The sequence below is a fragment of the Oryzias latipes genome, chromosome 8 (assembly GCF_002234675.1).
Source record: "Oryzias latipes chromosome 8, ASM223467v1".
In the NCBI taxonomy this organism is placed as follows: domain Eukaryota; kingdom Metazoa; phylum Chordata; class Actinopteri; order Beloniformes; family Adrianichthyidae; genus Oryzias; species Oryzias latipes.
The window spans coordinates 7,009,575-7,030,714 of NC_019866.2; the positions used below are offsets into that span (position 1 = coordinate 7,009,575).

Genomic DNA, 21,140 nt, shown 5'->3' on the forward strand with positions numbered 1-21,140 from the left:
TTGTGGGGGCGGCAGTGGGGAGGGGGAGACAGCAGCTGGCTGGCGGCATGAAGGAAGTTGACAAAACCAGACTAGTGGCCCGGCGGTGATACTGACCTCCCGCCTGCCGTCGGCTCAAAAAGGTCACCAACACAAGGATGGCTCTTGAACCGGCGTCCACGCTGCTGCAGGAGGGAATCCCTGCAGACGCTGCATTGTTCTGGGGAATGGCCTGAGATTCTGTTCAGTATGATTCCAAGATAAGAAAATCTGTTACAAAACCTTATATATATATATATTTCAATATTTTATGCTTATTTATATATTTATTATTTCTGTGAAGATAGTTTAACTGTTGAGAAAAAAAATGAAATACTTTGGGGTCATATTATTCGCAAAGTCTTTTATCCTCTTCGACAGCTGTTTTTCTCTCGTTTGAGGTCACGTGGTTGCTGGAGCCTATCCAGCTACTTAGGGGCACAGACAGTGAAAATTTGGACAGTCTGCAAGTCCATATAGAGAAGACTTTTTACATTTAGGAGCCAAAAGAAGAGAGGGAACATGGGTAACTCTCTGCTGCCACCTAGTGTTCATTTGTATTAAAGAACTTCATTCTCCAATTAAAGTTCCTTTATTCTCAAAACACAGCATTTAAACTCATTACAACCACAGTTTACACGTACACATTACAAAATGATGTATATATATATATATATATAAAAAAAACAATTCTACAGTGCTTTTTCCAATAAAAAAAAAAAATCACCTTTAATTGATATCTTCACATTAGATTTTGCAAAACCTTTTGTTTGCTACAGTTTCAAATAAATTCAAATGGAAAACAATGTTAAAAATGGATTATACCTTTTTACGAGTTAAAAACTTCGCTGTCAAAATTAAAATTTCTTTGCAATTATTCTGCACAGAATTACAAAAAAAAGAAAAGAAAGAAAACTACCTGAAGAAAAAACTGGATTGTGTCGTTAAGCTGAAGGAGGTGGAAAGGGTTTGAGAGAGTCTCATTCACAGAGGTCACCACGTTTAAGAAGAAAGTCAGAAGTTGTGCTTGGCTTGTTGGCACAGTTCGCCTCTTGCAATGGTCACGTCTAAGCGAAGCAAGCTGAGGCGGCAGAGGTACAAACATCTCACTCCACATTAGAAAGTTCGTCATGCTTTAAGAACAGCAAAATGTCTTTTTAGGGATTTATTTTGCAACAACCCCTTCACAGCATCCACTGTTTCTACTTCTATATAAATGCTAAAACACATTTGTGAGACACCGCATTGCCAATGCATATTCTTGGAAATATATTTTACAGAAATCTAAAGGGGGAGGTGTTTTGTCCACGTCTGCTTCCTGCAGAGGCATGAAGGACAGCCTGTTACTGCAAAAAATATTGACACCCACTTCTTTGAATCATCAGTTAGAACTAAAACTGCTCCACTCCTAAAATATCTGCATTCATGCCAGCTCCTTGGTTTTCCCCTCAGTTTATCTAACCACCAGCCACCTTTGCAAGCCCTCGACCCGCTGCTGTGGGAGTGGCCTCATTTGAAGAAAAAAATAAAAATCTAAACCCAGAGAGCAGGAAGGAAAAAAGGTGTGCAATACTACTCTAAAACTGGTCCCGCAAATTAGACTGAAGACATAAAAAGCCAATATTGGAGCTATAGTGTGCTGCACTTTTACATGAAATTCTAATTTTGTTTTTAAAAGGTAGCCGACAGACATTTTTTGTTTTTGTTATTCTGTGACTCGTCAAGCAGTATGATACAGTACTTTACAAAACAACCAGTGTAGGTCTGGGAGAGCTTCCAGAGTCCTCATCAACGCAGCGCCACGCCACGCCGGACGACCCTGTCCTCGTGGCGGCGCTGGCGTGTAAAAGTGCAGTCCAGGCTCCACTGCAGCTCCATCGTAGCACCAGTGATGACTCACCAGATCCTCAAAGAGTCGAGAAACTGATGTTTCCAGACGCCTAAACTGTGAGATGATGGCCGTCTTCGATTTCTGCTCCAACCAACCAGCAAGAAAGCACATTTGGCTCAAATCAAGTGAGACAGGAAAAAAAGAATAGAAGGAAGCCGAAGATGGAATGAAAGGACTGATGATCGGAGGAGGAGACTTCAGACACGTCGGCAGGTGAGCGGCGTCTAGTGAGCGGGAGGGTTGTTGGGATCTGGTCTGCTGTTGGCCAAATACTTCGCCCGCATGCTGGAGGTGTACTGTGAGGAGAGCCAGACGGAGAAAACACATCAGTCTTTAAAGTCTGCTCTGTGAAGCAAGTGGGGTTTCAAATTTGGGGAAAAGTTTTAAGAGGTTTTTTTTTTTTTTTTTGGTTGTCCAGGAAAACATTCCCCTGATTCAAACAAAGAATCGGATCAAATAAAGCGGAGAGGATCCTTCACAGAGAAGCTTTCAGGTGAGTTCCTTCAAAGCAATAGAGTCTACAGGGATGTTATATAAATGATTCACAAACAGAAACATCACGGGAGGAGCTACGGGAGAACAAAAGGGGTGGATCAAAAACATGAACCGGCTGCAGTTTCAAGCATCTCCTCTCTTGCTGCAGTTCTCCCATGCATCCTTGCAGGGCCAAACATTCCCAAACAATAAGTAGGTACCCGTGCATGCATGGAGGCCAGGTAACAGGGCTGCTTTGTGCAGATTTACTTTATACTTTGAACACGCTCACAGCATCTGAACAGTAAATACACAATGTCATGTGATCATGACAAAGATCCATATCTAAAAGGTCTAGAATTACTCACATCTTAAGAGTTAACTATTGTGTTTCCCATTTTAAGAGAAAAATAGCAAAGTAATAAGTCTTTTCCTACAGCTAGACACTTCATTGAATGTCATGTTTGTATACAGAGGTCCCTCGCTGTATCACAACATCTTTCAGTCTTGTCGATTTTTTAAGCGCAATTTCTGTTCTGCATCCTGATTGGCTGTAGGACATTGTCCAATCTCCTCTTCAGAAAGCGTTCAGTTTGCCAAACTTGCATAAATCTTCGATCACCAACAGGTCTTAGGTTTCGTTTTATAAAACCAGACTCATTTTTCTATAAAGATTTGAACTTTAAGAGTTTAAACGAAAGAAAAGTGCAAAAATATTTATGTCTGTCTGAGACAACTGTAGAAAGTTTATATACTAAACATCTAGAACTCTGTGAAAAAAAATAAAGCTGACTATTTTGCGAACTTCACCTATCGCAGCAACAAAGGACGACTAGATTTAAAAGGGTCTAAGTAAACCTTGATTCTGTAAAGAACCAGTCCATAAAATCAAATGTAGCTGCATTAGTGAGACAAAAAGAACCATGTATGTATAAGATCCTGAGAGCTCACTCCAACACTGTAGAACCAGGACAAAGCAGCTCCAAATGATCATCCAATGGTTTGATCAGCCTCATAGTTTGATGCTGACATGCCCCCGTTCTCTAGGGTCAAGCTGAGCCTCAGGCCGGAGTTTCTGTGCAAGGCGGACATGCAGCCGGGGGCCACGGGAAACAAACAGAAGGTTGGGACGTTTAGCAGGGTTTTAGACAGATTGGGAGTGGGGCAGTGGGGTTGGACGGGCCCCAGCTGACCTACACAGAGGGAGCCGGGAGTTTGTGAGGTGACAAAGAGGAAGGAACAGGCCAGCGGGAGGAGGAGGAGGCGGGGCTTGTTTTGTACCTGTTAGGCATAGCAGATGAAGTTACCAAAAGGATCTTGAGCTCTCCGAGGGCTTTAACTGCCAACAGTGACCGCTGTTACTGTCCGCGGCAGTCAAATACAACTGGATGGATTTGCAAGAAAAGAACAAGAAGAGAGTGTAGAGAAGATGCAGAGAGCAGAGTCCGGGTCCAGGCAGACGCACAGACACCAGGGACAGCAGGGTCTCTGGTATAGGGTTGGTTGGGCGGGTGGGATGGGGTGGGGGGTCAGGGTGGGACAACTGAACCTCCTCAGTTTAACCAATCTGGTGACATTCGTAAAGAAGCAGCACTGTACTTCTGGATCACGCTGCCTATATGAACTTTACAGCAACAAACAAGCGACCAAACAAACACAAAGGAGGCGGCCACCTTCAAACCACCAGTCACCAGCTTTACACTAACAGACAACGAATGAACACAAGAGTCCCTCGGATGATTAAAAAAAGAGGAAAAAGTATGTGTTCATTCCACCTTTATATTCAAAAAGTCAAATTTAAAAGCGTGAGAAATCAATTGTCTACTAAAATCCATAAACAAAAAGGTCTGAGTAACTAATTCCAGCCTAACTAGTTACTTTTCACTGTATATGAGAACTGGACTGAGTGAGTGTGATGTCACCCCTAGAAAACGGCTTTCAAAAGGTTTTTTTTTTGTCAAAGTTTTTTGACTTCTTTTGTTGAAAACATAAAAACATCTGTATTCTTGGAGATTTACCAGTTTACTTGACTGTGAAATCCTCTGGTAATAAAGAACCAGTTTTTTCATAGAAGGAACTTTTCTAGAAGAAACTTTAAGGCAATCAAAACTAAACCTGCTTTTTCTGTTTCTCCACAGAATTTAGGATCAGAAACTAGATGAGTTTGTTTGCTCTTGAGTTTCTGACAGGAAACTTCAGTCAGAAAACTTCAAAATGACCAACAGCTGCTTCTGAAGTTTTTTTTTTTCTCCCTCTTTTCTTGGACATGGAATTTAATTCTTACCGAGGGGGGAGGAGACTCGCGCCCGATCAGAGGCGTGTTTTCACAGCGAGAGTTCTGGAAGTTGGAGTTCTGGGCCCTGTTGAAGAAAACGGATCACAGTCATGAAACTCCTCCGGTTCCCAAAATGACTTAAAGTCCTGAAATGGCTTTCCATCCCCCACTTCTACAGTTTCAGACAGCTTACAGATGGAAACCAACAGCTGCCTATACTCCATAAAACACACCATTCTCTAAGAGAACTAACTGATCTGTGGAGACAAATCCATTTGCTGAGAAATCTGATATCAATCTATCTGTGCAGAAGCTCGGCTCTGTCTGAAAATGAATTATGCACCATGTCTCCCTTTGATTCTTCGTGGCTTCCTGTTGCAAAAAGCTCTTACATGTACTCTGTGACAGGCGCGTTGCTGACTGTGTGGGCCGTGGCGGGGATGGAGGTCTCGCTGCCGTAGCTGCTGCCGCAGCTGTACAGGCTGGGCATGTGGACTCGGTACAGGTTGTCATGGTTTGGCCGCCCTCCGTGGCTCAGAGAGTCTTCCTCGCTGTCGTCGTCGCTGCTCCTGCAAACGGCAAACAACTCTGTGAAGCCGCCACCAGAGGGACCCGCTTTCCCGCCGCAATAATGACAATGAGAGAAACACAAAGGTGCCACGTGGACACATTTTTCATTTATTCACTGCCTTCTTTCGGATTTGAAACACAGATGAGACTATTCCTGTTGATTTAAGGAAGGAAGTTGCTATTTTACAGCAGCAGAAATAGAATAGAGATAAATAGAGTTGAAAAAAACAACAACCTAAAAGTATTTTTTTGTCCTTTCAAAAAATATTTCAAATGACCTTTTTTCTTATTTGCCTGCGTTCCAATAGATATTTTTTTTTCCAACAAAGAAACGAATCTGTGCGAACCAGAAAACAATAATTCCCTGATTGTGTTCCGCCAGAGTTACCCATGACATCATGGAGCACAACTCCCTCTAGTGTTGATGAAAAATCCCTCAGGCTGATTTTCAGCGCATCCTGTCCATGGGGGGAGGGGGTTTCATGGACACAACTCTTCTTAAATTCTATCGGAAGCATTTGGAACCAATACTTTCCAGTTTGAAGCTGTTCATTCCAGATGGGCTGAAGTAGTGAGGCAGCATGAGTCATTGCAACAGCCAAGCAGGGAACACTGGGTAAAACAGACTGTTAGCATGTTCTCTTTTGTTTTATGACAGGAAGCTCCAGCTGAGATCATACCCCCCTCCTCAGAGATAACTAAGGAACAGTTAATTATGTGGAGCAGCTGAGCAGATGGCTCCGTCTGGGTAACCATTTCCCTGATATCTGCTACAAGTAGGACATATGAATCACAAAGATTTCCTCCCTTATGCTGCAGAAAACTAAACCAGGCAACAGTTTCGATCAAATCGAGCCAATAAGGAAAAGCTGTGAGGGATTACAAGAAATTATAGTTAAACAAAGGGGCTTTCTGAGCAGGAAACAACACCAAAACAACTCCCAACCTGCTCAATGTTTGTCTCCGTTCAAGAAAAGCAATTAAAGAAACAATAAATAAAGGACTCCCTCTGGAATAGTTTTTCTTAAAACAATTCGGAGTATGAATTTAATTAAAAAGCTTTACAGGTGCTTGATTTAAGTTTGTGTGTTACCTCTTCCCACGCCAAGTGTGAGGCACGCTGCAGACAATCAAGCTGAACATGAGAGCTGTGACGAAGGAGAAGAAGACCAGGTAGATGACGCCCTCCAGCCCATCATAGCACAGCCCCGTCATAGCCTGGACGTAGTCCTTTAAAAAATGCAGACAATATATACATTTTTTTAATGAGGCACTTAGTTCAATATCGCCAAGGCTGAGCTCTCTGTGACTTCTGCACAGCTGGAAAAGACATTTCTACCTTACAAAAATGTTCTTGTACGTGACATTTTTGTGTGGTGTTGATGAAGTGATGTTTGAGGGAGGAGATGGAGCAACAAGGAACTCCTACACTCGCATGAGAGTGCTTGATATTTGGACTCAATTGTGGGAGAAAAAAAAAACTCTTCCAAAGAGGAGTAATTGCCAAACTCCTTGACAGGCTGCCAGCTTCATAAGTGCAGCCAGACTCAGCCGGGCAGGAACTTACATACAGGACGGGAAGGGAAATGCTATCTATACTGACAGGTGTGCAGGCTACACACACAAAAGGGAGGCTGTTTTTCTCAACTCTGCTTGGACTGCACCGCAAAGATGTCTGAACAAATCAGTCCTGGGTCGCAGCTACAGGAACCCTGCTTGGGCGGGTCAGCCGTCTCCTCGCCGCTCACCATGTGCAGGCTGCGGCAGTCCACCAGCGCTGTGAGCTGATGGAGGCTGATCTCCGTGGTGTTCAGTATTCCCTGGATCTCCTCCAAGCTTCCCTGGGAAATTATGGGAGAAAACTCTTGTTAACAGTTGGTTTCTTATTCTGACACATGCCTGGGTTTCTCAATCATTAGCGTAGAAAGTTAAAAAAAAAAGAAAAAAGCGAATTATTCAGTAACTGTGATTCCATGCGCATATTTCAGGCTTATATATTTACAGCAGCACAAAGAGCTGAAAAGCAGATTTTGAAGCCAGATTATTTTTAACGAAGCGTCTCCGTTTTTTCTTCCAAGTTCTGCTCCGAATGGAAACACATCTGATTGGCCTGATAAAGAACATTTCAATGACCTCAGCAAATTCATGAAAAGAAATACGCCTATTCTCTATTCTCCATGTCGGCTCTCATTTATCCCCTCTGTCAACACAGCGCAAGGACCCGAGCTGGACAATACAGACGCGCTGCATGGCCAAGAGCCAGTGAAAGCCTAATGCAGCTAAATGGACATAATGTGGGTCCCCAGGTGGGTGGTCAGCAGATCTTTATGTAGACAGGTGCCATCCCCTCCTTTGCGCTGCAGCTAGGCCTCATGCAGAAAGCAGTAGTTGGGGTTGTGGTGAGTGACACGGATGGAAACTCACCCTGGTTTCTTTATATTCTCTGGTGGCAGAACGCAGCAGCTCAGACACGTCGTCTTGCATCTCCACTAATGCTTTGTGGCTCCCGGAAAGCCTCTGAGGAAAAGTATGAATACTGTAACAGCCCAGTACATTTCAGGTTTCCTATCTTTCTAAATCATTAGCAGACGCTCTCAGCTGCAGTCCTGCCTTTTGACATATGCTTGCATATTTAAAAAGAAAATGGCTGTTTTTAGACCTAAAAGGATCCTACTTTGTTCATGTGTAGCTTTCCTTTTCTTTACATTCAAAGTAACAATAGATGCCTCAAATATAGACGCTTCAAAAAAGCTTTAATTTATTTATGTGGCTTAAAAAAACTGAAGTGAGCCGTCCATTAAAGAGCAGCAGAGAGGCACTCTAACCGTACAACATCAAGTGTCTGACACACATCCTCCCTGCTGCCATCAGCACGGACACACAGGAAAAGCTGCTCAGCATCAGCTTTCCTGCTGGGAGAATGGAAACTATTGTCCTACTGTATGGAAACACAAGTTTTCCTTTGAGCCGGTCAGAGTGGCTGTCTTGTCCCTGACGGGAATAACTGTCGGATTTAATCTGTGCTTGATGGGAAATGAATGTAACTGGTTTGATGTGATAAGGTGTTGTAATTATAATCATTAATGATTTTTAATATCGGTTACCGTTACTGTTTACGGAAATCATGAATGAATGTTTTCTGAAGATAATCTGCACTTGTTTTCATAACCTAAAAATAACACATGGGATCAGAACCGGATTACAAAAACTATGTAAAACTATAAAATGAATCAACTCAGTAGGGGTGGGATTATATAAGCTTGCTTCGTCCCACGCCTTCTCAGGAAATAAATCCACTTCTACTTGACTTTAGTTAATGATTGATCGCTTTTTTGAATTACGATAATCAAATGTGAGTCACTTGTCACGTTTTCTGTTTTACTTATCAATGCATTTCATCATTTCGGTAATAAATTTGGTAATTCTGTGTGAATGTTTTATTGCATTGAGTGCAATGCTGGAATTCAATCAATCAACCGATGTGTAGAAAGAAATTCCAGCTTCTTCAGAAAAACAACCACATACCTGCTGGAAGGGGTTGGTCTGATCCACACTGCAGCTCAGGTAGTACTGCAGGATTTCTAAGAGACACGAGGAACAAATCAAAATTTACAGAAGATGATCATTTCTTTCTATTTTTTCTTAAAATACATAAAATGCCTAAGATATTTCTTATGTAAAATCATCTAATAAGAACAGCTGAACTTTATCAATGATCATTTTGTTATTGTAGCTACAGTGATAAACTTCCTTTACCAGAGTTTTACTGTTTTTAAGATGTTTTTGTGGCATTTTTATGATGATGGAGGGCATATAAAAAGAAAATGCTAAAAACTCAAAATTGCCTCTCTGAGTATCTCTCTACTCAAATCATTGTGAATCAGGAGAAGATGAAAAAATGTAATTGGAAAGTCTGTAGCTGTGACGTGGGTGCTACAGTTGGTGGGCCACAAGCTCCCTGCTCCGCTTCATTCTGATGCATCCACTTGTAAACGTGATGGTTTTTTCCTCGTCTGAGCTGGCCTCTGGCTCAAAACTGTGATATTAGTGATCTCATTTACTTTGGCAAATACCTATGTAATAGATTCATCACTAGGAATTGGCTGAAAGGGATCAAAGCCCTCCATCAACAACCAGAATCTTCCTTTACTCAACCAGCCAGGGTTAGCTGTAGATTCATAAATCATGCATTATTAGTCAGTATAAACCTTCAACTAATTTAGCATTTATTGCGGTTTGATTTTGGAACAAACTTGCTGTGAAAATCTAAAAGGACTTTTTTGTTTGGCTTCCACACAAGAACGACAGAACTCAGCCAACAAGAAGCTTAGATATAACAGGTCCTACAGTACACTGCTCCTTGGAAAACCACTAATTCGGTTACGTCAGCTCTGCGGTTTTCTTCTAAATCACAACCAGACGAAACTTGTTTTCAGCTCAGTTTAAAATGAGCCAAAGAGGATTGTGTTCAACTCCATTTCACCACTGCAGCTGGTGAAAAAAAAAAAAAGGGGGGGGGGGGGGGGGCTTCATGTGTGAGCGTGTGACTCAAAAGTACTGCAACAAGTAACGCCAACAGATCCAAGCTGTGAGAAATCCCCCACTGAGGGGACACATGGTGTTGTGACGTCCAAACTCGCTGCTGATTCAGGAGCTTTTCCCCGCACAGCTGAGCGAGAGACAAGCAGCAGCTCTCAAATAGTCCACAGATTTAAAAAAAAAAAAAAAGCATCTATTATAAAACGACATCATTCTTCAATGGATTATTGGCTCAGCACTTTAAAAAAGACAAATCCCTTAAAATAGTTGAGCCAGACTTTTGTTAATATGCTAAACAAGCAGCTGTCTTTCATGCTGACAAGACAGAAATTCATCCACATGTCAGACTCCATCCAACTTCCAGCCACAACGTGGTTTCTGAAAAGAACAGCCCAATTATTCGTCTGATATTCCTGCTGCAAAAATAAGATTGACAACTTAACATTACACCTCACTGCTGCACAATAAGCTGAGATCTCTGAGGAGAAAGAGAAGGAACCAGTTCTTCCACTGATGGAAGATAAGAAAAGAAAAACATCTTTTTGCAATTCAAACTCCAAATCTAGGAGGTCTTTTGTCTGGTTCAACTGTAAAAAAAGAAAAAGAAACTTCAAACGCTTGTCCTTCTGGTTTTTTTTTTGGTTTAATATCAGGAAGAGCACGTTTCCTGGCGGAGTCACTGATGTTTCATCGAGGGACGGAGACCAATGCTAGTTCTGACATGCTGGCCAAGTGCAGTAAAAAAAAAAAGCCATTTGAGCACTTTTCAAGCAAAAAACAACAACAAAAAACAGCAGTGAAACAGCTGTGCTCATTCAAAAAACAACAACAACCGTCTAGAGGTTCTTTCAGTTTCTTTTGAAGAGGTTAGACGATTTAAATGAGAGAAAAATACATGATGTAAAAAGAATCTAAAGCTGAAAAACAATCTACTAATCTTATACTAAACTCTAACAGTGACAAACTCAGAAATTGCAATGACTAGCATTCATCTGCACAATCGGTATCAGCCTTGAAGCAAAAAGCTGCATCATAATGCGGATGATGCAAATGGCTGCACACAGAAGTCAGCCCTCATTTGTCAGGCTAACTGTGCAACAAAACATTAACGTCTGATGTCAGGATTTGTTCATTTCCTCTACCTCAGGAACCAAACCAACAACAAACAGAGGAGACAATGTTCAAGAGGGAGCTCTGAGCTATGCAGCATTTTCTCCCCCAGGATTGGAAACCAAAGCAGGAATTATATTATGTCTCTGATCCTCTGCTCTACTGCACTTAGTTCTTTCAGACACTCTGCTTCACACACACACAAACCCGAGGCGCTGTTGGTTTCCCTCGAACATCCATCCCATCATATTGGCCAATTAAAAAAAGAGATGGGTTAGAGAGGCTTCTACGGTGCTTTTAAAGGCAGCTTGTTTCCCTGCTGACTTTACTGTAGATGGGGCTGTAATTCAGAGGCTTTTAAGGCCAACAGACAAAAAACCCGTCTGACCACTTAGTCTGATGCCTCATTGCTGCAGAACAATTTAAGGATCGACATCAGGAGGGTGAATTCAAGCTAATTTTGGCAAGCAGAGTTTCAGCTGTGCCCCAACAAGTCATTTTTAAGATTTGGCTGAATATTTGCAGAGTGCATTCAACTGAAAGGTGTTGGGAGGCTACAAACCTCGATCAATGACTGCATTCTGATCCACCACTTTGGTTATGTACATGTCAGGAGCAGCACAGAAGTCACTGGAGCTCTGAGAAGGAAATAAAGGTAACTTTATGATTATTTTCTGTTTAAAAAGTCCAACAAATCCACTGTCACTGATAATATAACACAGTATTTGCAGCCTGAAGTGAGAAAATGTGTCTCAGCTTCAGCTAAAACTAACAATCTATGCACAAAAAATCCAAACAAGAACAAAACATCACATTTAGGTGTGAAATATGACTCATCTGCAGAGGAGGAAATCCTCCACACGGATCTATCAGTGGCATCAATAAATATTAACATCTTACACGTATTCATCTTTTTGGAAGCGGTTTAAATTTGGTTGGAAAAAAAAAAGGTCTGGAATGAAGCAGTTTTGTTTCTCTTTGAAGCAACACGCCTTGCCGCTTCCCCCCTCCGCCATGGAAACTCCACATTCGTAATTCCTGTTATTATGCCTGACATGGCGCGTTTTAATCACCTTCATTAAAGTGGAAGAATTCTAGAAAAGAGCTGAGTGACTAGAAAATAAAGACCCATACCTCCTCACAAAAACCATGCTTTCAAGAAATGGAATAAATATCACAATTAGGAGTTTGGGGAAAAATAAAAGCCTATTTCTTGTAAATTCTAGTACTGCACTTCATCATTAGAGTATTTTTACTCATATTATTATTTTACGTTTTCCACCCCAGCTCATATTGACTTAAATTATGCCTGCGATCATAAAAACGTCCCTCCGACCCCAGCATTATTCTCCAACACTTACAGCGGAGACGGCTAACTCCAGTCCCAATGAGATCCAGCTGATGATCAGAGCCACCACACCAAACAAACACACCCTGTGCAGAGAAAGAGGGGCTCACAAAAACTCCAAACAAGCATTACAGCAGCTGAAACAAAAGCAGCTCAAATCATTTGGCAGATTGCATTTCATATGTTTGCATATTGGTCAGCTTTGAAATAAATACCCCTGTTTGTGTGTTTGTGAAGAAATCCTACTTTACGATTTACAAAGAAATCTGCTTTTTTTTTTAATCCTCAAAACACACAATGACATTTTTTGGGAGCAAAATACACACAAAAACACAAGAGTCACCATTACCAAACTTATGATAAAAAAAAATGTGCAAGAGTCAAAATGCCTTCATGCTGGAAGTTGGATGGAACATACCCAATGAGTGTTCCCTTGGAATTGCGAATGAGGCCAAACAGCACCAGAAGGCAGATTAAGATGTCAAACAGTAGTAGGACTATGTAGCCGAGCCACCTGTGAAGACACATATCATTATCAGCACAAAGCCTGCAGCTGCAAAGCCGGAGCGCTTTCTGCAGCATTTCCAATCTGACTAATAATGCAAAAAAAAAAAGAAAAGAATTTAACAGCAGTGTTGTACTATCTGAAAGTGTGATCTCGCTTGACTACTAACCATTTTATTGCGTCCAATACAAGGTATAGAAACTTTTTTTTTTACATTAAAAAAGCTTTTCGCTTCTAGAGATCTTGATCTGATCGGCTGTAGCAGCATTGACTAAAGACAGTCTCTATACACTGGGGACAAAGTGCTTGCTGCATAGAAATATATTTTATGGGTATTCTGAACTTTATTCAAAAAGGTATATTGTATTCTTACCTGTACCAATCATACAACTCAATGTTGACGGCCAGGTCTTCCAAGGAGATGTTGGCGTTATCCCAGAAGGGGATTTCTGCCATTTGCCTGACCAGCTCGTCCAGCTGGACCTGCAGCTTTTGGATGATGGACATGTAGTCAGCATGGCCTGCATACTGTCTCTCAAGCTGTTGCAGGTTCTCCTCCACTGTCTGGTTCAATGAGGATGTCCCGTCATTCACCTCGAGTGAACAGAAGAGGCAGCATCAAGACAGTTCAAACAGCTCTGTAGGAAGCAGGGGTCCTCATGGCAGCAGGTTGCTGGTGAATTATTCAAACGTACTGGTATCATTTGCATATCTGGTCTTTAGTCTTACCAGTTTTTGCACTCCAGTGATTGTACGATTAGCGTGGCGGAGGGAATACGTCAGCCGATTCACGCCATCACAAGTCTCCCCGTTTCCATAGAAACCGACAGCAATGCCAGCACTGGGGGCACACAAAAGGAGAGGGTGGGGAGACGGGTGAGCAGGAGGAGGGATTAGCTCAAAAGACAGAGGAGACCGGGAGCGCGGGGGGACAGCTCAACAGGGACAGAGGCGTGTGAACTCTGCTTTAACCCTGTCGGCCCAGACCTCAGTCAACGGCTCCTTTCAGCAGCAGCAGAAAGACGCCGGAGAACCATGGAAACGCAGAGGAATGGACCAGCAATGCCCCAAACCTTACAGCTGACAATGGCTGCACTGAGACACGGGATCAGGCCTCATTTGCACTAACAGGCCTTGAGTTGAAGCTAAACAAATCTGGCAATTTACGGGAAGCTGTCATCTAAAGGCACATCAAAAGTTTTCTGCATATTAGTTTATTTTAAAAAAGTACAATTAATTCTTTTGACAACAATGTCAAAAGAAAGTCAAATGTCAGACAACTATTAAGGTGCTATCAAAAACTCAGTCCCCTCTTTTGGTCAAATCAATTTATGCCCCTCAACATGTCATTGAGTGTAAAGATGATGAGAATCACTTGAAGCTGGAGGGTTTCCCTTTTTTGGCTGCTGATCTGCTGCTCCAAAGCCTTTCTCATTAGAAAAAGGTCAACAAAAACAGTTTTAATGCTAAGAAAACCTCCTGTGCTAAATGCTAATTTAAGAAACCAACATAATCCCACAAATGGTATGGGCAATAATGTCAAGCACGGATCCAAACCAAGCTACAGAAAAAAAAAAAAAAAAACAAGTCACAGCCCTGTCTGCTCCCTCAAAGCAACTGAAACACGTGTGCGTGGGTATGAGGACACACAGCGATTGTAATGCAGTTCTTGTACTCATCGGGTCCCCAAGCGCTTTGTGCTGCTCTGAATCAACCGGGATGGCTCTCCAGAGGCCCCTCAACAAGCCGAGGAAAACAGGAAACAACCGCCGCGTTCAAGGACGGCGAACGCAAGCAGGTGAAAAATTCTCACCCTATTTCTCGCAATGAAGTAAAAATAACAGAACTTGGCGCAAACGTGGGGCAAGAGCAGGTATGCAGAGTCCCAAAAGTGTGGGACTTTAAAGTTTAACACTTTCCAAAAGCTTATATAGCAATAGACCAGTCTACATCTGCACATCTAAACTTAAACTGGAAATTTAAATGATTTCATGGGTTTTCTCACATATAACATCTCATTTCAAAGAGAAGTATAGATATATATATATCTAGAACTGCCACTATGAAACTGGGAAAATGTAGAACTATGTGAACATTCAGTAAGTGGGTCCCTTGAGTGTGAAAATCTAAAATGCTAATCATTAAAATAAAAGAATCTGTTCTTGTTATCAGTGGCGTGCTTGTGTTCTACAGTCATACTTCAGGGAAAAATGAATAAATCAGTGTTACACAATTAGGACATGAAATCATGGATGAGGACTGAATCATTGCTTCCGCAATCACACACTTTTACTCACCTACACACGAGCGTTGCGATGATGACGCACCAGGCTGTGCAGCAACAGTCGGCGCTCGACTCTTCCTGATTTTTGCTCCGCCGGCAGCACAGGCAAATGGAATAGAAGAGGAGGAAAAGTAGGTCCAGAGCCAGACAGGCAAGCGCCACACCTCCCAGCAGCGCGATGGACTGCAGAGAGCAGAGTCATTAGGACTTTATAGACATTACTGTTCATTTCAGCAACACACTCAGACATCACATATCTGATTTAAAAAAATAAAATCGCAGAATAACTTCACAGCAACTTGAAAAACATTCTGCTCTGTTATTTCAGATTTAAACTGAGGTGTTCAGTTTTTGCAGTGAAACATTTTCAAACATTTTGGGAGTCCTATAAGTTTTTGTGATTGAATTATATTAGACAATATATTTGCACGTTTATTATGTATTCATTTAGCAGCTAATTGAAGAAAATAGAGAAATTCAAACAAACTGAAACAGCAAACGTCTCCACATAAGCACTTGTAGTCTTGGTTAACCCTCTTAGTGAGCAGAAGCACTTTGGATGATATGTAGGTCAAGCGGAGTGATCGCTGTATACTCCATGGAGCACATTTTCCTGCACTTTTGTTCAATGTTCACCCCAATGCACCACCATAAATGAATGGTGTAAAATGAGCAGGACAGTAGTGAGATCCTTACATCGACCTGGTTGACTACAAACAAAAAGACTGCGGGATTGAGGCGCATCTCTGACACACAATGATCCTGCCAGACACTGGAGGTAGCGTCTAAAGACGTAGTTACAGAGTTAGTTCTTCTAATAGCTTGACCATCTGCCCCAATTGAGACTTCCCCTTAAGCCAGAAGGGAGTGCTGCATTAACGATGATTAGCAGCCTGTCATCACAGTGGGTTAATGAGATGACCCACCGATGACCCCCCATGTGTGACTCCTGTCAACATGAATCATCATTGAGAGAAATGTAACAACATTTAAGGGAGAGTACCTCTGAGTACTTAAACATATAAAAATATAAACATACTGATACAAATGTAATCCAGTGGCATGAAATCTTGAATTCACTGAGGTTTTCGAAAAAAATATTTACTTCTGGTTAAGATCAGAACCCATTTACTGGATTAAAAAAAGCCTACATGAGGGGAAAGTGCACCACACGTGCAATTTGCCAGCAAGACTCAAAGAGATCAAGCACATAAACAGCTGATGGATGGTTTTTGAAACTGAAAAATGAGGCCATCCCTGTCATCCAGTAAAAAACGTAAATGCTGGATTAAGTACCGTTCAGTCTAAAGACACTCTCTCATTAAAGACCAGTCTGGGTTTGTTGTTTTTGGCAACCAAAGTTTCTCTTTCAAATGAAACTACAGACACCACGACACGTTGGCACTGATCTCCGTATACAAGTATGGTTTAACAACTATGAGTTCCATTTCAGGTTTCCTTGTTGATGAATGAATCATTGCTAAGATGATCAGCGTTCCATCAGTAGCTTATCAACAGTATCAATGCTTCCTGTTAAACATTTATAAATTGTTTGGATTTCCAAGACACTATGCGTGTCAACGTAAAATAAAATTTTCTCCAGCAGGAAACTTTACCAAACTTCACAAAGGCAAAGTAAGGCCAAAGTCCAGCACCACAACAGCTTCAGTTTTGATTATGATGATGCCACTTTTAGCCAAAAATCAAAAAGCCTGTTGTTTTTTAGGACAGTTTCTGCAGAGCATCATAAATATCAAATATTAGTTTCCAAGTTGTGGGCGGGACTGTTGGTGAGGAGCAACCCTGGCCCCATGTCCCATCATCCATCTGGTTCCATGTTTTCCCGTTACCTTACAGCCCCTTACAACCCCAACATAACATCACTCGTGCAACAGAAATGTTGAGCAATTTTGGAGATATCCAGCTGTTCAGTTGTGAGCAAGATGCCAGCTCAGATGAGAAAAAGGAAGACGTACATGGATCCATTAGTCTGCAAGTGGATGAGAGCATCAGAATGGAGCAGAACTCGTGGCCTGTTGATGTAGCCTCAGCCCCTCATTCACAACCATTTGAATAAAGAAATACCGGTACTCAGAAATGCTATTTAAAATGTATTTTTCTTTACACCATGAGGATAAATGCCATGAGAACAAACACCAAAAACATGATTTTTATATGAGTGGGTTTTCAAATTTGTGTAAATTCATGAAATTCAAGAGTATAAACACTGTTTATTAAACAGGTGTTAACACATTTCTAGTTATTGAATCTCTGAACATAAAGTTTCATTTATTTTAACTTTCGTTTATAAACACACATAGACAAGTGCAGAAAAAGCCATTCTGCTGGCTTGCATGTCCACACAGGTTTTGAATATCACCATATATCGTGCATCTGTTAAAGGTTTTCCTCTTGCTCAAGAACTAAGGTTTCACTTCTTCTTTTTAATGACTCAGTAATTACAGGAACATCTTGTTTCAGCATCTTTAAAATTGCACATTTCTGTTTTAAGCATAATTACAAAACAAGTCTATGATCTGGAGTTAGGTACTAAAAAAACATATCTTTAAAGTCTAAATAGGACGAGGTTGACACTGGGATACAATTAAAAAACTGTTTACACAATAAAACTACAACATGATTGTTTTTTTAGATTTGAAACTAAAGATTTGGTCACTTTACTGAAAAATTATAATCTTTCAACATAAACATAAAACTCTTTATAGCCTAAAATCAATTTGTTGCCTAAAGTTGCACTGATTTCGGTTTGAAAATGAAAAAACAAAAGTCACTCTGTTCTTTTAAGTCTTAGCTACTCAACAAGATTAAACACTGGCACCTCTTTTAAAACCTTAGCATGAATTGTCACATGAGTGATTTAGCAAACACCAAACTGTTCCAGTGGTGTTTTAGTTATGAGTGTGACGTTTCAAACCTAAATGTCTTAAAAAGCCACATTCCATGTTTTTCTGAAGCCTCTGTTTCTAAAATCCCCTCTACATGGGCGTGGCCATTGAGCTGAGTAGCTCCGCCCTCGATCCCCCCTTTCTGCCTCTTACATGAATGAAGAGCTTGACACAAGAGTTGGGCACATACGACACTGACTGACAGTCTCAAAAAATGGTGAAAATTGTTGAATTTCATTGCACGGCAAATAAAATGAAATTCCAGAAAGAAAGTCTCTATTCGAATGTAATTTTACAAATGCGTCCGGCCGGCGCTGAGCTTTTTTCTTGGCTGCTTGGACCCAGAGGAAGAGTTGAGGTTAGGATTACAGGTTAGGGTTGACCGACCGATTCACGCGGTAGAGGCGGCCAGTTAGAATGTTGAGTCAATAGTACAGACGCGATCTGAGGTCCAGCGGCGCGATTTGAGCGATGGGCGCAGCGCAGCCAATTGGCCCAACAGTAGCTGTCCCGGCCGTCCCAGCTACTGTTGGGTGAAGGTGGGTACAACGTGGACAGTCCGTGGCAGGGTGGGTGGAGCCAACACCATGCCGGTTCCTGGGAGGCGAGCTGGCGGCCAGACAGAGACCCGCTGCGTGATGGAGAGCCAACCTGCTCGGACCTCCTGAACTTAATGATATTTTTCTCATTTTCATCGAGGCAATAAAAAAAAAAAAGGTCTCCTCATTTTAGTCTTGTTTTTATTTTTACTCTCTCTAGTTAATGCAGGATAGAAAGCCTTCAAACTTGGTTAAGAGTGAGAACAGAAATGCGGGGAACACATTTGGGACTTTAATTTTAAATAAGTGCTGCCAACAAACAAAATCCAGCCTTGGATGCACTTAAAATACATGCAGGGAATGCAGCAATGTGCCTTCTTCTCTTCTCTCGCACCTCTTGTGCACGCTGGACGGGACAGATCAGGGAGCTTGTCCAATGAGCATGCATTACTGGGTCATTGTGACACCACAACGGCTCATTAATTCAAACCGAGCATCTTTGCGAAAGTTTGATTGACATCAGTTTATAAGGAAAAATACTCAGAAATGCCAAATTGAAATGATTCTCTTTCTTTCGTACATGATGTCAAAAACTTCATCGGAGAGGGACTTTAAAAGGGTTTGGATTTTCTTCAGCTTTTAACCAAATCAATGATTATAAAAAGGTATGGATATTTAAATCCCTTTTGGGGGCCTTGGCTACAATACCAGCTGGCCTTTACCTACAAAAAGGTCAAGATCTGGATGCAGCAACAACACACAGATGGTGACATGGATCATGAGGAGAAGAAAACCGGGGCAAACGTCTTCTGTTCCATTTAAATCCAGGTTGCAGACGTGACAATGAGGCGTACCACCACACAGTACTGCATGCAGACACATCCATACTTTTACAGGACAAACAGTTGCGTCACTTTACCTGTTGATAGGTCCAGTCGTTCGGTTGGAAATCACTGCTGGTTTGCTCGAACTTGAAGTTAAAGTGGGGTAGTCTGTGCAGGATGCTGACCCACACCGGCGGGGAGTAGCTAACTACTGCTGCCATGAAGTCTCTATCAGTGAGATCCTCTGGAGAAGGGGATGTTTTCGGCTGTAAACAGGCAGGGAACACACTTCTTCAGTTCAGGCGGCGAGGCTGCATCCGGGATAAAAGAGACACACAAACGGTGTGGATTCGTTCGGGGGAAGCTAATTAGCTTGATGCGATAAAGCGACTAGGTTAATATCAGTTTAAGAGTTACTTTCACTTCCACAAAAGCAAATGTAACAATAATGACAAATACGAACCGAACTTATTTAGACATAAACAGAATAAACCGAACAGTCCGCTAACTTAAGACACCGATCCAACCGGCGAGCTTGTTACCAAGTTAGCCTGCTTACTCGTTTTAGCTTAACCAACAACACTGGTGCGCTTGTTGAACGCAGTTTAAATCTAGTGGAATCTTCAAAGCTGGTTTTACCCGCTATGTAGGTTAGCTAGCGTTAGCTGCAGGTTAGTTGTGTCCACTGAAACACGAAGGCGTGTGTCAACAAGAAAAAATCTCTTTTGTTCCTCTTGGCATACTGGTCCTCTCTTTGTTACATCCCGGGTTATTGATATGGAAGTTTCTCTTCTTCTTCTTTTTTTTTTTTTACTTCATGTCCGCGTTGGGTTTTCGAGCGTCACTAAATTCATTCCGAATTAAGTTCTCCGTGCAGTTATCATCGGAGTTCAGCAGGAGCCAGCTCTGCGACTGTTCACGACAGTTTCCCAGCTGGCAGTTTTACCACAGCCCCTCCCGCAAGACAACCCAAACCAACGGCTGAGGGGGGACAAGAAACTTACCCAACAGCGCCATCTAGTGGTGCTTTGATTGTCATCCACTCTTGTGACAGGATACCACCACAGACTACAAACAAATACATAAATAGTTCCCTCAAATACAGTATTTGATTTCAACTACATAAATCAAATACTGATTTCTGCACACACAATGCTTACTTGTGACAGGAAATAATAATTTGTGAACCTGAAATGCAAATAAAATGTCAATTTGTGGCCATGGAATACGAAATTGTGCACAGAAAATAGTAAGTTGTGCACTTTTTTTTTTTTTTTTTTTTTTTTTTTGCTTATTTGGTATTTATTTTATTTATTTATTTTTTAATGCTATGTCAAGGGCTTTTTACTTTATGGTTGAGTAAAAAAAAAAAAAAAAAAAAAACATGAAATAAAGGATGACGAAATCCATAAAATACTGATGTGTATCCACAAATCATTCATTTGATGGAAGAATTGTTTTTTTTTTTAAATGTCATGTCCAGGGCTCCATAGCCTACTTTATCTATGAGTTAATAAAAAGAAAGAAACATGATATAAAGGATGATAATTGATCCATAATGGTCATTCTAAATAACTTTGAGGCCAGCATTTTATAAACATACATACACATATACAATGTTATCCATGCCAAACATAATACTTATTAATAAATAAATAAATGTAAAAAATGTTGTGCAAGACTAAGTCAAAAGTTAAAAATTAAGAAGAAAGCAGTCATAAAAAATATAAATATTAGGAAATAACATCAGCTGGTGAAATGTTAAAGATTTTAAAAAGACAAGAATAACCCTTGATTACTCATTTAAACAACTGTAAAACCACAAGGGGAAAACTTATGTTACTTCCACTTTCTTTT

The 21,140-nt window shown here is 41.3% G+C and overlaps 1 protein-coding gene across 3 annotated transcripts; it reads right to left on the minus strand.

Moving 5' to 3' along the window:
• Positions 1–594: 594 nt before the first annotated feature.
• Positions 595–20,235, minus strand: ttyh3 (tweety family member 3). Of its 3 annotated transcripts, none has more exons than XM_011477994.3 (16): positions 19,923–20,235; positions 19,379–19,549; positions 15,028–15,197; positions 13,460–13,571; positions 13,104–13,324; positions 12,644–12,739; positions 12,239–12,311; positions 11,440–11,515; positions 8,754–8,809; positions 7,653–7,745; positions 6,977–7,069; positions 6,322–6,458; positions 5,051–5,227; positions 4,668–4,743; positions 3,665–3,767; positions 2,098–2,205 (listed from the first exon to the last, which is right to left on the minus strand). In XM_011477994.3, exons 2-15 carry the CDS (start codon positions 19,502–19,504, stop codon positions 3,687–3,689), a joined length of 1,587 nt encoding a protein of 528 aa, XP_011476296.1. In that variant the 5' UTR covers positions 19,505–19,549; positions 19,923–20,235; the 3' UTR covers positions 2,098–2,205; positions 3,665–3,686. The 3 variants fall into 3 exon arrangements, with proteins under 3 accessions (XP_004071368.1, XP_011476296.1, XP_011476297.1); XM_011477995.3 differs by having other exon boundaries at positions 19,379–19,594; XM_004071320.4 differs by lacking the exon at positions 3,665–3,767 and having other exon boundaries at positions 595–2,205; positions 19,923–20,234.
• Between the last annotated feature and the right edge of the window lie 905 nt (positions 20,236–21,140).